Genomic DNA, 16,584 nt, shown 5'->3' on the forward strand with positions numbered 1-16,584 from the left:
CCAAGTGGAAGATTATGGTCAATGGAATGCAACTGTCTTAATAATTTATTCTCGCTAATTCAAATATGACATATTTTTAAGTTTCATTCTGTCTTCGCCTGGTTGTTCAGTAACTATTCGTGCTTGGAGAGCTCTGAGGCAATTTGGTACTAAATCTCTGAAAGATGCAACAAGGTCATGCTTTACACTGAAGGGCAGAATTTGATGCCTTCTGCCCATTGGACTTTTTCATTTGGGTTAAAAAATAGTACTTTCTTGCCAAACAACAAATGTACAATCTATTAACATTTTATAACTACACTGTCTTCTGTAAATCTCTATACATATGTTTGTTTGTTATTCGTTTTAGCCAGAGTGGTACCTGACACAGATACTCATGTGGCTCAAAAATCATTCAAAGTTCCTGGATGAGAGAATACAACCTGTACTGGACAAGGCTGGATCAACAGTAAATGCTAGGGTAATGTCTTTAATGTCAATTACGTAGGTTAATTGGATTTCAAAATTGTAGGCAACAGTGTCGGCTGGTGGAGGGTAAAGGTGGGGGGCACTGAATAAGTGAGCAAGCACATCTGAAATGAAGAAGGGTGTTGCAGGGTTTATCTTATTCCAAACTGTATGATTCCAAGCAGAAGAGAGGAGCACTCCATTAGCACACAAGTGAAAAAAGCAGTTCCTCTTTATCATACCACTGCAGGCTGCACATGTTCGCCACCCCTTGAGGCCAGTCTTCCAGGGCCGAAACTAGCTTTCGGATTTCTCCCCCAACACAACACCTCAACACCACCCACCCCTACGTTCACAATGTAAGCCAGCCATGGCCTTTGCGATTCATTTGCAAGAAGCTCTGCTAGCTCCACCCTGTGCCACAACAATAGTGCCTCCTGGTAGACCTATACAGAGCTGTTGAAACAGGCCGCCAGGCCCATCCGTCATGATATCACTGCACTGGCTTGGACCTTGCGGGCGAGTTAAACCTTGACCGGCACATGTGCAGAAGTATCTACTCCATCACCCCTCCCTCCCTCTAAACAAGCACAGTCTCAGCTGATTTACTGTGAGCAACCTGCTGCCCTTAGCCTTGAATTGCACCAGGTGCTCCTTAACCTCCATGAATGGGAGGGCAACGCCCCCCTACTCTCCTCAATACCAGCCGCCATGGTTGGCTAGGTGTGAGACTCTTATGGCCTTTATCAAGCCTTTGACGTGAGACGTTGAAGTAACAGGATGATTGGTCTGTGGTCATTTAAAAGCTGGGTCTGGTCATTGAGTTTCAAATGAAAGCGATTTACGATTTATTTGCGGAAAATATAGGATATGCTTATAGTGCCTGTTGTATGTTTCAATTTCAGTTTCTGGTATTGACTGTTTATACTCCTGTTATGCATTTGGAAAATGTTGAGGAAACTTGATTTTGTGATAATGAGAGTTCTGATAATGTGGAGATGTGGGAGCTATCGGAACAATATGCTGTGTCCTGTTGCATTCTGTTTGTCTCACAAGACTGAGGTGGGCCATGCCCAACCCGGTAAGGAAGAAGAAGGAAGTACTGGATGGATGAGAGTGGGCTTGGATTTATAAAATAGATGACTGGGGGGAAGAGGGTAACATGATTGATAGACGTGAGACACTGTCCTAATAAGAGAGGAGCAAGGCGCAAAATATATGAGAAGGTGAGCAAGGTGCATAATAGATGAGAGAGGTCCATGGCTGGAGATGAATGAGAGGGAGGAGTGAGGAGATGAGGGCACATATCAAATGGGAGAGGGGGTGAGTCACAGAGCAGATGACGGATGAGAAAGTTGTCATTTGTATTGGAGAATTAAGCGCAGCAGAAGTCAAATGAAAAAGGGGAGTGACGTGCTGGCTGGTTTAGGAAGGGAATGAGGTGCAACTTCGAGAAGGTAGTGTGAAAAGAGACAGGCTTCATGAATGAAAAACAAGATGGATATATGATGGATGAGACTGGTGTCTGCAGTACAAAACCGATGAGAAAGGAGACTTGGGTGTAAGAGTCATGGTAGTGTATAACAAGACAGAATAAAGACGGTAGAGAAGTGCGAGACTTGTAAGACTAATAAGTCGGAAGACTAAGGCTTGTTAGAGAGAAGAGAGGAGACCAAGGCTTGTTAGGGATAGAAGAGGAGACCAAGGCACAAGACAATTGAGAGACCGAGCAGGTGGACAAACTGAATGAGTGAAGGGGTCAAGTCACACACAAATAAGTGGAGTGAGACACAAGTCCGAGGGGAATGAGGTGAATGCCATTTGAGAGAGGGGAACAAAAAAAAGATTGGTGAGAAAGTGAAGCAAGGTGCAAGATGTATAAGAGCAGGTCAAGGTACAAAATGGCTGGGATTAGTACAATATGATCAAGACAGGTTGTCTAACCAAAAGTGAATGACAAACCGGAGTGAGGCATTATACCTAACAGAAAAGGGAAGTAAGGCACCAGCTGGGTGAAAGAGTGAGAGAGGGGTGTATGGTAATCTGGGTGAGAGATTAGCTTGAAATGAGCTAAAGAGATACCATACTGAATAGAGAAGGGGTTGAGGGTTCAATGCATACAAAGGATGAAACGAGGGGAACAAAGCCTAAGACTGACGTGAGGGTGCCTTAGAACAGAGAGGATGAAAAAGGTGACTGAGGTACAAAGCTGATGATTTAAGGGAGCTGGAAACAAGATTGCTTAGAGCAGCAATCAAGGCACATGATAGATGAGAAAAGAGGGTGAGAGGGGATTGAGACACTAAACAGATGGGCATGGAAACAACATTGCACAGTACAGAACAGAAAGCAGAGTGAAACAACAGTCTGACATAAGTTAGGTGTGATTTGTAGGAGAGAGGGGAACAGGGTAATCTGAATATGAGAGGGTGCAATGCACAAGGTAGATGAGAGTACCGCAGAGGAGTGAGCTGAATGAGAAAGAAGAACGTAGCTCCCTTTGTGTGAGAAAAGGAGCCAAAGAATAAAACTGATCGGAATGAAGACCTGAGTTCCAGAGAGATAAGAGATGGGATGAGCCACAAAACACGAGAGAGGAATGTCAACCACAAGACACTCCATCACAGGGTGGTAGATGGAGGGTGGCTGGGGTAAACAATAGATCAGCGGCAAGACCAAGGCACACCATGGATGAGGGTGGTGATCAAAGCTTATCATGAATTAGAGAGGGGCTAAGGCATAAGGCAGATGAGAGAGAAGACTAATACATATGATAAGCGACAGAGGAAAGCAAGGGGCAAGATGGATCAGAGAGGGCACTGATGTCCACATGATTGAGACGGGCTAGGGGGGCTCAGCAGGGGAGGGAGTGGAGTGAAGTGTCACTGTTGTCTTAAGCCTATCCATGGGTATTTTAAAACTATATGCTTTAGGTGGGTTCCTTTATTAAAAAGAATCCTAGAGATTGGAACTCTCTCTTGTTTGTGACGGTGGGACAAATGCACTTTAAGTTGTGATACTCCTCAATGTATTTTCGCTTCTGTTTGTAAGCTATATTTATTTAATTGAATTCTGCTTTAGGGCAGGGGAAATGAACAGAACAAATAGGCAAAGGATATGAAGGTATCTAATGAAAGATGGATGAGCGCTGCACAGTTTGGCTGTGATTATGGGCAGTCTAAACATTTTGGACACTGAGATTAACCCATGGTTAATGTTTTTTTTAAGGAAGCTCGGGCGTATCTCTGTGAATCAAAACAATATTTGTTCAAATTTGGTCATCCCAAATATTTTAAAATTGGCAATTCCGAATGATGAAGATTGCATAACATACATTCTTGTGGTTGTCAAATGTGTTACAGATCCTCAGGTGACATGAATGAGCATCCTTTTGGATGAACCCAGAGTAGCATCTTGTTATGACAGGTGGGCAAACATGACACTAATACAATCTGTTCTGTAGAGAAAGCTTTGTTTGAATGTGACATTAACACGTTTTCAGAAAGGGAGGTGCAACTTATTTCACTTAATCCATGTTTGTTTTTAAATACTTTGAGCTTCTAGAAAAAGTATTGGCCCAATGAGAGGATTACATTAGTATATGTGCTAGGGATTGGCTAGTTGAAATGGTTAAAAAGGAGAAATTAAACTTCCTTAATGCTGCAGGGGTTTTTTGGTGATGGATCTGCAACTGTCTAGGTCATTGAGTATTTACTTGTCAATGAGATCTGTAATAATGGAGGAGCTTAATTCCTTTGGAGCAGAGCCTTCATAAACTCTGCTTCTCACTAGAGAAGAAAAGTTAATTGATGATAGCACAGAGGAGTTGTTTACAGAGAGTTCATGGAAAAGCGCCAGCTGTGTGTTCCAATTTCTTGCTGTTTGAAACTAGCTTTTACAAAAAGCCAGTCGACAATGAGATGTAGTAGATGAGGATTGGTTGTGTAAGCTTGGCGTGTCATGTGAGAGTATATGTCTAGATTTTGCCTTGGACTGAATATTTTATTGTACATGGCTGATTTTATCAGTAAATTAGTTGCTAGTGTGTGAATTTTAAATTTCCTTGCTCAGTCTGAAGAGCTGCTCTGTGAGAGTAGGGATGACTCTATCCTGTTGAGTGCTATTTTTTGTGTTTTTCTTGTTGATGACTGCCTGTAGCTAAGATGTTTGAGTATTGATATGTTTGAGTGATTGCAATTTCCAAACCATTTTCACTTGAATCTGCATTTTGTTTGTAGATTTTCAGTTTGACCATTTGAAGGCTGTGCCACTTAGGTGTTTTCTTTGCCACTAGGATTAAAGGGGTCGATGGCTTTGAAAACTTTAGTTAGGCATTTAAAAAAAAATATTTTTGAATGTTTGTTGCAGTTATGAGAAATCAGGGTGTAAATGGTTGTCAACTAAAGCATCAGTCATGGTTTAGTTATAATGACTTGATGCAGTTCTATATGTGTGTGAGTGATATTTTTCTTGTAGGTTGCTGGCAGCTTATAGGAGAGCATGTATGAAGAAATGGATGTTGAAGTGGTCTGTCCACTGAAGAGGACAAGGGGTTTTATTGTCAGGAAGTATCATATTGGTAATTGTATGGCACTTTCCATACCACTTACTAGGCCTCCAGCATTTTCTCAACATTTGAGTAAAGTCTATCAATAGTAAACATGTGACTCGGGTTGGTCTGGCAAGGAATCTAGAATGGGTAGGCCTGATTTCTAATTGATGTAGGCTGAGCCCCTTTAAGTTGACAATTGAGCTGGATGTCAATTGTTGTTTTAGATTGGTCAAACCAGATTTTAATATAGTTGAACTTGGACCTGTTGGTCTTTAGGTGAACAGGACAGAATGTGTGATGTTTGGTGCAAATTTCATTTTTATACAGTGGGTGATTTATAACATTAATATATCATTTGGAGAGAATGTTGGTCTCGATACATAGAACCTTTTCCCTGCCTAAGTTTCATCTTGGTGCCCACACAGTGTTTTTTGTGAACACAAATGATTTTGCCAGCTAAGAGAATTTGGATCTGTGGACATTTGAGCTCTCAGATAAATCTAACAGCTGGAAAATCCACCAACTGTCCAGACTTTTTGCAGTTATGTGTTTAGGTTAGAGGTGGAAGCATATATCTTGAGGCGGGGAGATAATATTCATAGATATTTCAAATGGTATTTCCTCAAACTCTATGTGCACACAAACTTACTCTAAAGAGTTTGAATGAGTGTTGTTAATGGTTTGTGACACATCCATATTTTCTGTGGGTGGGATTTTTCCACATGGAAGTATGTTTTTCATGTGGAGAAAATTAGCAAATGCATGTTAACTCTAATCCTGAATCTGTGGACCATCTTCAAGTAGAGCTTTTGGGTAAATGGTTGTGCACATGGAAATTAACTTTTCATAGATTTCCTAATATGTTCCTGGAGATTTGTGGGAGTTCCAAAAATTTGTAAAAGTATGAAACTGTTTGGGTTCTTGCAGCTTGTTAATTAGATTTTGTTATTTGCTGGGATTGATTTGTGCCTTTTTGGGGGGAAGGGTTGATTACTCAAAAATACATGCTTGCTTAGGCCGGCTTTTCTCGGTGAGCAACTCCTCAGTTTCAATATACTGCACAAAATTATATTGTGCATTGATGATGGTGTATTTTCGGAGATTGATTATGGTCTCCTGTCTTGTAAATGTATGCTGATGATGAAGAAGAAGTCATGGTGGGTTTGTGCTCTTGAGAATGAGATGCAAATAAGTGAGCCCATTTTGGAGTATAAGCTGCATGTAGTTACACTTGTAGAATATTTTTCACGTTTCTGTTCCATAAAATATATTTGTAGCATGTGTGGCTTTAGATAGACATGCTCTGCTTGCATTCTCCTGCCATTTAGTGATGGGTTTGAACGTTTGCTACTTTTTTTTCTGTGAAGAAGTTTTGCGAGTCACCAAGTATGGTGTGGCTCCTTCCTTAGTAAAGCGCAAGGGCACCAGCACCATTGTCAGATTGTTTTTCTCTGCCATTTGGTTTGGGCAGGTATCGTCGTTGCTCCCAGACTCAATATGTTCGACGTTGGTCATTCGCTGGTCTGGGGCCCATTCTCTCCACTCCTATCACTGGGAAGATTTTCTACATCAACGGTTGTCTCCTTCCTCTTCTCCGTTGATGTCCTTCAAAGACCTGTCACCAAAGACCAGGGCCCCCCACTACCTTCCTTCCCGACTTCAGAGAATGAAAATGCATAGAGAATGATGGAACAGATGCCCTTCTAAAACTGCCCCAAGTGCCATGCAATATACCCCTGTGCCAACCTCCACAGGGTTTGTAACCTCTGTCTGTCCCCAAATCACGATGACACCCATTGCACCTTCTATCTAGCCTTCAGGCGCCAGAGGAGCCTTCGCCAATAGAGAGACAGACCCTGGACCCACACCAAGATGCCTCACTCGACAGAGGAGTGAAGATTCCCATTGGTCTTCGAGTACAAAGAAACATATTGCTGCTGAGATGCTAAATCACACCTCAGAACCAAAGGCTTCATTGGTGCTTCCTTCCCAGTCGGCACCGAAACCAGCATCAGCCCTGACACTGCCTTCTATGCCTGGCTCCGAACACTCCAAGAGGCCTTTTCTCAAGACGTTTCAGCAGGAGCTTGACGAAAAGCAAATGCAGTATCCACCCCCACACCGGCAAGATCTCTACTGCCTCCAGAGAGACATTGCCTAAAAGAGGAGACTTGGCTTCAAGGACACTCTGCATCCTGTGCCCCCTAAAAGGAACAAGGACAAGCTCTCCACATCTTTTTACACCCTCTCAACAACCTCCTACATCACTTCCACCTACACTACGTTCACCTCTATCACCTCTTCCAACTTCCCTAGAGGGTTCACCATTGTCCTTTTCAGATACAGGCACCCCTAGCCCCAACTCCTCAGTAGGGGAGTTCAAAGCCCCTCAGTACCCACACCTGACAGACTGACCCAGCGGGGGACTGTGACCTAGAGCCCCTAGGCAACCGGATGTTGAACATGTCCCTATTAAGGCTTCCCCGCCGCCACCCTACTGCGCCTCTAATCCCCCCAATCCTCCACCCAAGGCCCACCACCCACCTCCCTATACTACATTATCCCCAATTAGAACATCTCCCTACGACCAATACTAGACCTCAGGCCCCTCAACAAGTACATCCTCTTGAAACTCTTCCATTTGACCACCCTGCAGAATTTTGTTCCGCTGCTGCATCAAGGTGTCTAAATGGCTGCACTAGATCTGAAGGGCTCCTACTTCCACATATCCATCCATCCAACGCATTACTGCCTCCTCTACTTCATAGATGTGGCCAGCATATCCAATTCAAAGTATTACCATTTGGGGTCCCCACAGCTTCAAGGGTCTTTATCAAATGCTTAGCTGTGATAGCCGCCTACCTCCGAAGGGGTGGCACTCGCGAAATTTCCTATCTTAATGATTAGCTGGACAAGAGCGCAGGCAGGTAGCAGTGCCTAGCCCATACCAAATCTGCTCTTTCCCTTCTACTCAGCTTGGGTTTCTTCCATTTCCATTTAATGATCTTTATTTCGGCAATACATGCCCTAAAAGACGTACATACAATCATAAAAACAACATTCCTCTTTTTTTGTTTTAAAAACATTGGATGAAAAAACAAATTCATACTGGTACAAGATCTGTATGGTAGGTAATTCAAATCAGTCAATAACCTCTACATCATCAGCTGAAGAAATTCTCCTTTAAAAGTGCGAGTGCATTAAGAAATGTGTGCAGTGTTCGCCACGCCCCTGCGTTTAAGCCATATCGCCGTAAGAAATTTTGCAACCGCAAAAACAACTATAGGTGACAAATCAGTTTCAAGAATGCGATAGGCTTGCATGCAGTGTGTAATTCGCATATTTTTACAAAAAGGCACCAGCCAGTGCCTCCTCGTTTTTCGATATGCAGGGCAAAAAAAATGATGTGTATTTCGCTTTCCAGGTCACAACTGCAATTAGGACAATTGTTCAGAGCAGCTGGAGACCATTTACATGTAAAAGCCCCGATTGGTAGTGTACCATACCTCCACTGCAAGTATAACTTCCTCCTAAAAACAGGGAAGATGTCATCCATAACAGTTTCAAAACGATAAAAATCCTTTTCCTTTAAAAAGCAATCTGTTAAAGTGCCGCTGTGTACATTACATATGGAGGCAGTTAATTTATTTTCATAAAAGAGTTTGGATAGGCTTTTTCTTGGGGTCCTAGGACAAACAATTTAAGGCTTATACCACATTTGCGGGAGCCCTAGCTTGATAAGTTAATTTTTAATATAAGCGAGCCACAGGATTTTCCACGCATTTGGTAAACTTAAAATCTCTAACAATTCTTGTCCATAAGCAGAGAGCTCCGGAGTACTCCATAATCTCCGCCAGAACGCTAGAGGCTTCAAGGCCACGACCTCATCTATTGGCCTAAGTCCCATATCAAATCTAATAGGTAGCAGGGGAGTACTAGGGGGCAACGTCAACAGTTGCCTGAGGAATTTATTTTCTGTAACAACAATCTCAGGCCTGCAGGCATACCCCCAAAGTTCACTCCCATAGGTAACCGCCCCTCTCACTTGCGTTTTATAAATCTCTACAACTGGTCGAATAGGTTTCATTGTAGAGGTGTTAGAGAGCTTTAAAATGCCCCCTGTGAGCTGGGACTGCCTCAAATGAGACTTGATTTGATGCAGGGTCCACGTCATATTTTCATTAAGGGTTACCCCTAGGTAGTCTAAAGTCTGGACTCCCTCTAGCCTGATTGTTCCAATTACGGGGTTAGGTCTCGTGGGTACAGGGGGATTGAAAATCATGAATTTGGTTTTTGAAGCGTTGATTTCCAAGCCCCTTTCTTCACAAAATCCCACAAAGCCATCCAAAACCTTCTGTATCCCCATTGGAGATTTTGGCAGCAGCAGGGTGTTATCTGAGAACATTATCGCAGGCACCCTACTGCCAGCTAGTTTGGGGGCGTCAGTATATTGTATCCCATTTAAGTGAGAAATTACCCCATTGACATAAAGATAAAACAGGGTGGGTGCTAAAACGCAACCCTGTCTCACCCCTCTGCCAACTGGGAATTTTGCTGATAGGAGACCATTTCTTCCACACCTGACCCGTGCAAAGTAGTCATAGTGGAGCCGTATTAAAATATGCAAAATTTGATGGGGAATGCCCAGTTCGTCAAGTACAGCCCATAACTTGCATCTTGGGACCAGGTCAAAGGCTGCTCATAAGTCCACGTAGACCGTGTAAAGGGTTCCCCCTTCGATCTTACAGACTTCCAGAACAGCATGTTCAACCGGAAAATCTGGTCCATTGTAGATATGTTCTTTCTGAACCCAGCCTGGTATGGGCTTAGTACGGAATTTTCCTTCATCCAGTCCTGGAGGCGGTCCAATATTAACCTGCCAATGATCTTTTGTGGAACATCAATCAAACTGATCGGCCTGTAGTTAGCTGGGAGCAGAGGTGAGCCCACAATCTCTGCGCCCAGCCAAGTACCATGTATTGGCATCCCTCTCAGGACTGCGTTGTAAATACCTGAGAGGTATGGGGCCCATACTGCGGGTTGATGTTTAAAAAAATCACCCGGGACCTTATCCAGCCCCGGGGCTTTCCCTGCTGCCAATTTAGAGATCACATCACTGACCTCCTTCACCGTGAAGTCAGTGACGTCTAAATGCCGTGTTTGATCTGTTAGCACCGCCCCCAGATCTCCCTCCAGGTTAGTGGGTCCTGCTGCGTAGAGGGTTCGAAAGTGTTCTTTCCAAACACTTTCAGCTATATTTGCCTCTACAGTTACTGCTGGCTCTGCCGAGCCTGTATTTACAATGGACCAGAATTTACGAAGATCTCTGGCTGCGAGCGCATTAGACAAGCCAGTCCAATTTGACATGGTCCCATTCCTCTCTTGCGCACTTCATTACGCGCTTATAGTTAGCTCAGGGTCTGTACTACTCGTTTAGCAGCCTTATATTTTATGGCAGAGACAAGCTTGGCCTTTGCTCTTCTGCAGGCGGAATTGTACCATGTAACCCTGATGCCCTTTGCTGGCCGCTTAGCAATACAAGGGTAGAACACGTCTGACAATTTGTTTATTAATTGTTCATATAGAGTCCCTAACTTACAGAAAGAGTTAGAGGTGTGTTCACCATTAATTACAAAACCGCTCTCCTCTAAAATAGGAAGAATTGAAGCATAAAGCTCCGAAACTCGCTCTGGCCTTTCCACTATTTTCGCCCACTTTATTCTTCTCCTATCATTACTTAGGAGCATTCGCGGGTCCGGGGCGCCACTGACATCTAGGGTCTCTCTTGCGACACCAGGCATGATGATTTTTAAACTTAGGGCATTGTGGTCGCTATCATTTCGTGGGATTACAAAAAAATCCCATATTGTGGCCCAGGATCGGGTTTCTACAAATATGTAGTCCAAACGGGACTCATGACCCAGTTTATTAAAAGTACATTTTGGGGGAGATCTGATTTGACACGCCCGTTGCACGCCCTAATGGAGTGCTTACGTGTTAGTGACATAATTTGGACAGCAATTGGTGTCCATGGCCTAGGAAATAGAACCTCCAGTGGCGGTATTGCCCAGCGCGCATCCTCCTCCAGAAGGCCTCCATCTGCCATGCCGGCCAGTGGTTCGAAGTGATAATTGAAGTCATCCCCAATCACAAGCTGGGCACCACTGGGGATGGAACTCAAAAATGAGGACAATTCCTCAACTGTTTTAGATTCCGCAGTGGCACCCACTGGTCTAGAGTATACATTGACCAGTGCAAGCTTGGAGCCATTGGGCCATTCCAAAAGTACGCACTGCACGTCATCAGATAGTGTGTTCAGGGTCTTGGCCGTACAGCCTAGGTGGGAACCCACCCAAACTGTAAGGCCCCCCGATGGGCGCTCCCTCCCCCCCCCCATCTTGCTGGAATGGTGAAGGATGCATAGCCAGTGCGTGTCTTATCCTCTCTGGCCCATGTTTCTTGGAAAAGACACACATCATTCCCATCTATAAGTGCTCCCCACTCTGGGCAATCAATCTTATTACAAAGGCCCGCCAGATTCCATGATAGTATTGTTGGAGGGCCCTGATTAGCATAATTGGCGGTATCACTCCTGCCACCGATAGGATCTCCCATAGTGGGTTCCACCAATTCCTGTGCCACCTCAGGAGTAGGTGGGCCATCCGACTGGGCAGGGTGAAGAGCAAGAATACCAGAATGAAATTCTGTGCTGTTTATAGCTGCTTCACTATTACTCTTAGCCTGCCCAGTAGATTCATTGGCACTGCAGTAATCTACGTCAAGCTTTGCTATGAATGGCCCCCTAAATTTTGTCAAGCCACTGCGGCCTGTTGGTTCCCAGCCACCCTCCCACACCACATGGGGGGGGAGTCAATCAACCAAGTCCAGGGGGCTAAAGCGATTGCAGCTCAAAAGGGGGCCTGGTAGGTAGATATTAGCATTCCCAACCCCGGTCCCACTACTTCCTCCCCTGGAACCCACTCTCGTCCAACCATCCTCCTCCTCCCCACTAAGACTCCAAGAACCAGGCCGATAGAAGAAAGACAGAGGAAGGGACTGAAGAGCAGTATTAAGGTCTCGGTATGGCCAGGAGCATATGTGGGAGACTGTTCTCGGGTCTCGAAAATTTACCAAAACACAGTCCCCATTAATATTTTTAATAGTGCTGCCTATCCACTGCACCCTGCGAACCATCAAAATCTCACTAGAGATTTGGGGGGGGGGGGGGGGGGGGAGAGGCCTGTTCTTACTCAGCCAGCCGATGACCTTATTTTTCAGTGACTGGAAAGATTCCCTTGCCGAAGCCTCCAACTCTGGGACCCCTGCTAATACGACCACAAGGGGACTCGCTTCCGGAGATAAATTCATTGCCAACTTGTTAGATGGACAACCAACTGCATGGGTTTCCCTTTGGGCAATTTGATCAGAAGCAGTCTCTGTCCTTGTGATCTCTACCAGTGATTGTATCTGGGCATTAGTAATAGTGATAGTAGGAGGCCTTTGTACTGTGGATCCTACACCTGATGGAGAATTAGAGATGTCAATTTGGGTGTCCCCCTTCTTGGCCCCCTTTGCACCCTCCCTCAGCATTTTTTTAACCTTATCTAGGCCGTCACCAGCCGAGACAGTAGCCCTCTCTATACTAGACAGCCTTGACTCTATCTAGGCTAGTCTGGCTTCTAGGGGTCGAGCAAAGCCTTGCAAACCATACTTAGTTTAGCAATAATTGGATCTTCTTGCATGGGTGCAAAATTGCTACTATTTGAATCAACCGTATTCATGATAGGGGAACTTGGCTCTGTGGGGGCAGCCGGTACTGAAGCCCTTGCGGAGGGCATCCCGTGGGGTTCTGATCCGCTCATATGTTTAGCGAGCTTGACCTTTCGCCCACCTGATTTGTGGGTGATGCGCTTCCTTTTGGGTATGGCCCCCTCATGATGCCCCCTTGGATTACTATCATTCTGCTTCTCCTGAATCGCATTAACAGATTCGGCAAGGACATTAACATTAGGCACAGGATTAACTTCCAATGCACTTAATTCAATAGTGAAATTACAATATGAACGTACGCCCCTGACTGGTCTACCCCTTCCTGTGTTGCATTGTCCATTGTTTCCACTTGATCAGCAATATTTGTAACCACTCCCCTATTCGGCGTCTTAACACTCATGATGTGTCCCAAGGATGAACTTTTGACAGTTCCTGTGAAAGGCGCCTTTCCAGAATGGTAATTTCATTGGATAAAAGTGAGCTGGCTCTGATAATAAAATTATCCAATGTTCCTACTGTATTACCGGCCGCAGCTATGGTTTTGCTCCTCAGCTCGCTGCCTGCCATCTCGTTCAATTGCAAACACACAGGAATAATGTTCGTGAACTTGCAAATCTTCTTACCTCGCCCACGTTGAAGTAATGAAAAGCCAAACCGGGTATTCCGTTCCGGTCTCGAACAGGCTAAAATGGGGCCGCCCTTGGCCCGGGCGTCGCCCGTGCATATCCCTCGAGACACGGGTGGGAGCGTGGTTAAATTGAAAAGGGTGGTGGGCGGGAAGAGGACCAGCTGCGTCCAATCAGGCGCACTGCCATCTGGTCCTCGCAGTCCCGCTGCCTCGCGCTGTAGTTCTCCTCCTCAGCCCAGGTCGGCGAAGACAGTGTCCAAAGAGCCAAAGTCGCTCCAGCAGTCCCAATTGCCAAATGTTTACAGGAACGGAAACGGACTCAGCACCTCAGAAGCGGCTACAAAATCCCATCTCCAGCCTCAGATTCAACCCAATCTGGGGTCCAGCCTGAGTGCAGTCACTGCCAAAGCCTACCCCTCCCAACAAAAGGTACAGACATTCCAGCAGCTACTGCCTCTTTTCCAGTTACGTCTTGGGGATGAAGGCCTCTTGTATACCCATAGTTCCCCTTGCCAGGCTTTAATGTATCTACTGCAGGAGTGTTTCTTCGTAATGGTCACAGAGAGAGGCTCGCTGGGAAGCCTTAGTGCTGATACAGGTCAACACCCTTTGCTCTCTGCAGTTGTGAACCAGTAATGACCTGTTTAAGGGCATGGCCCTTATGGACCCCATTCTGCGACACATCACAGTCCTGGGTACGTGATCACCACACTAACTACAACTCCACCTAGAACTTCTAGTCTTGCAGCTATCCCTCAGAGCATTCTTTCAGGACATTCAGGCCAAATTAGTACAGATAAGAACGGACAATTTACCTGCTGTGTGCTATCTTCACAAGCAAGGCAGCATGCACTCCCTGCAGTATCAACACTGGCGCAGTGCGTTTGGCATTGCACGAGTCACCACTGATACACTTCCTAGCTGAGTATCTCCGCGTAGTGAATGACAACTTTGCAGACTTGTTCAGCGAGAGTCATCGACAAGAGCATGAGTGGAAACTCCACCAGCAAATCCTACTTCTGCAGTTGATTCTCCCCAATGTAGACTTCTTCCGCACTCTAGGAAACGCAAAATGCTAAAACATTGCCTCCATGTTTCCACACCCTCAGTCCAATGACAATGCTGAACGGTTTAACCGGTTGGGGATTTTTGGCTATGCTGTTCCTTTTCTCCCACTTCTCTTGTACGTGGTCAGGAAGCTTTTGCAAACATCCCACACCCTCACTCTGGTGGCTCCCACCCGGGCCAGACTGCCCATGTTCTCAATACTCCTCAAGAATCTCCCCAACAGGCCATATCGCACAGAGATCCATGGCAGAGTTGGGCACCCAGACCCCAGGCAGCTCAACCTAACAATATGGCTCTTGATATTGGGTATCTCAATCTACCCCCGGAAAGCATGGATATCATACAAAGAATGCAGACCCACTATGTGCTTGTTATTATGCAAAGTAGAAAAGCTGAGTCCATTATTGCATTTCAAAGCGCCTATACCCAGGAAAGCCTGCAGTCAAGAACATTGTCTGTTATCTTCATCTACATAAGTCAGGCCTTGCCTACAACTATGTATCACTTCTCTTGGCCACTATTGCAGCACACACCAGAATAGAGAACATTCGCTATTCAGAATCCTGTCATCAAGTCTTTAATGGAACAACTCAAAAGAGTCATCCGCCAAGAGTCCCACCTGCCCTGGGACCTTAATGTGGACCTCACAAGGCTTATGGGTCCTCTATTTGAACCAATGCACTTGTGCCCCCTACAATTCATTTAATGGAAGTTTGTATACCTGGTTGCTATTACTTTCGTAAGGGTCATTAGGGAATCAACAGGCCCTCACTTCCCAGTCCACAATGACAGGGTTGTTCTTCCAAGTTTCAACCCAAAGTAGTATCTCCTTTTCACCTTAGCCAGAATGTAGAGCTCCCAGTCTCCTTCCCTCAAGCAGACTTGGAAGTTCAAAAGGCTTTACACACTTGATATTAAACTTGCCATTATGAACCACATTAATAGGGCCAAACCTTTTGCTAAACCTCATAAGGACCAAACCTTTTGCTAAACCTCACAAGGGCTGTCCTATATTAAAATAGAGGGATAGCCAGGGGGGGTTGTAAGATGCATTCTGACCTGCTATATCAAAGCAAAGATACCTTCACCTGCCCCACTAAGCCCACATACCACCAGAAACAAGGTATCCACTATGGCTTTAATTTAGAATATCCTTGTAGCTGAGATTTGTAAGGCATATACATGCTGAACTCCGCACACCTTTACAAAACACTATTGTGTAGACATACTAGCAGTCTAACAACCTAGGACTGTCTAAACATCTGCAATATCCACTGGCTGACCACTGCTTTTGGCAGTACAACAGAATGTGTTACCCTGTAAGCATGTGTTCGTAGCGTGTAGTGCTGTAGATTCACATGCTCCCACCTGCCTCTCCAGGAACCACTGGTTGTTCCAGATAATTTCTCACCATTAACTCCTGATTCCTTGTACACAAGATCATGCATAGACACCATACTTCTTCTACTTACTGCTCCATCCGTACGCCAACCAGCTGTGCAAAAACAAATTTAACAGTGCGTATGTGCATTATTAACTAATAGGGCAGTCACACTGTTAGTCCTGGCATCCTCGGCATGAGTTTTTTTTTTTATAACAGATTTTATTGGGTATTTGTAAAGATGCATGGCCGCATGAGCCGCGAAACACGTACAGGATGTTGGAATAAGTACACCCAAAAGCACCAAAATAACTTGTACAGTGAATACCACCTATCCTACCCATCCTACAGATGCCAGATGACATCACACATGCTCCTCAGCATATTAAGTATTAGTCGCATACATCATTCTCTTGTCTTGCGGCTCCATATTCCCGATAGTCCTCCTTCAGAAGGGAATCAGCAGAGCGAACTGGATCCAAAACAATTCCCCTGTAGTTGGCTCACCTCTGCCAGATTTTAGGGTGTTTTGGGGGCACCCCCATACCTGGTACACTGCAATCTCTAGCCTTACAGAGTGATTCATCCCTTTTTCATACACCCCAAGGGGTGGAGGAACATCAGCTTTCCATGTCTATCTGTTGCTCTTTTTTGCAGGGCGAAACCCAGGAACAAAAGAAGTAATTTATGACTGTTCTCCATATGCCATCCATACTATGAAGAAGAATTAACTTTGGG

General features: G+C 45.0%; 1 protein-coding gene across 1 annotated transcript in view; it reads left to right on the forward strand.

Annotated features, from left to right (window-relative positions):
- RINT1 (RAD50 interactor 1) overlaps positions 1-16,584 on the forward strand; it is a 165,719-nt gene that overhangs the window by 44,092 nt on the left and 105,043 nt on the right. Inside the window, exon 7 of the mRNA XM_086967072.1 lies at positions 350-460. Within this exon, the coding sequence (XP_086823198.1) occupies positions 350-460 (111 nt within the window). The remainder of the gene's footprint in view (positions 1-349; positions 461-16,584) is intronic.

Source organism: Lissotriton vulgaris, chromosome 1_1 (genome assembly GCF_964263255.1).
Source record: "Lissotriton vulgaris chromosome 1_1, aLisVul1.2, whole genome shotgun sequence".
Lineage (NCBI taxonomy): Eukaryota > Metazoa > Chordata > Amphibia > Caudata > Salamandridae > Lissotriton > Lissotriton vulgaris.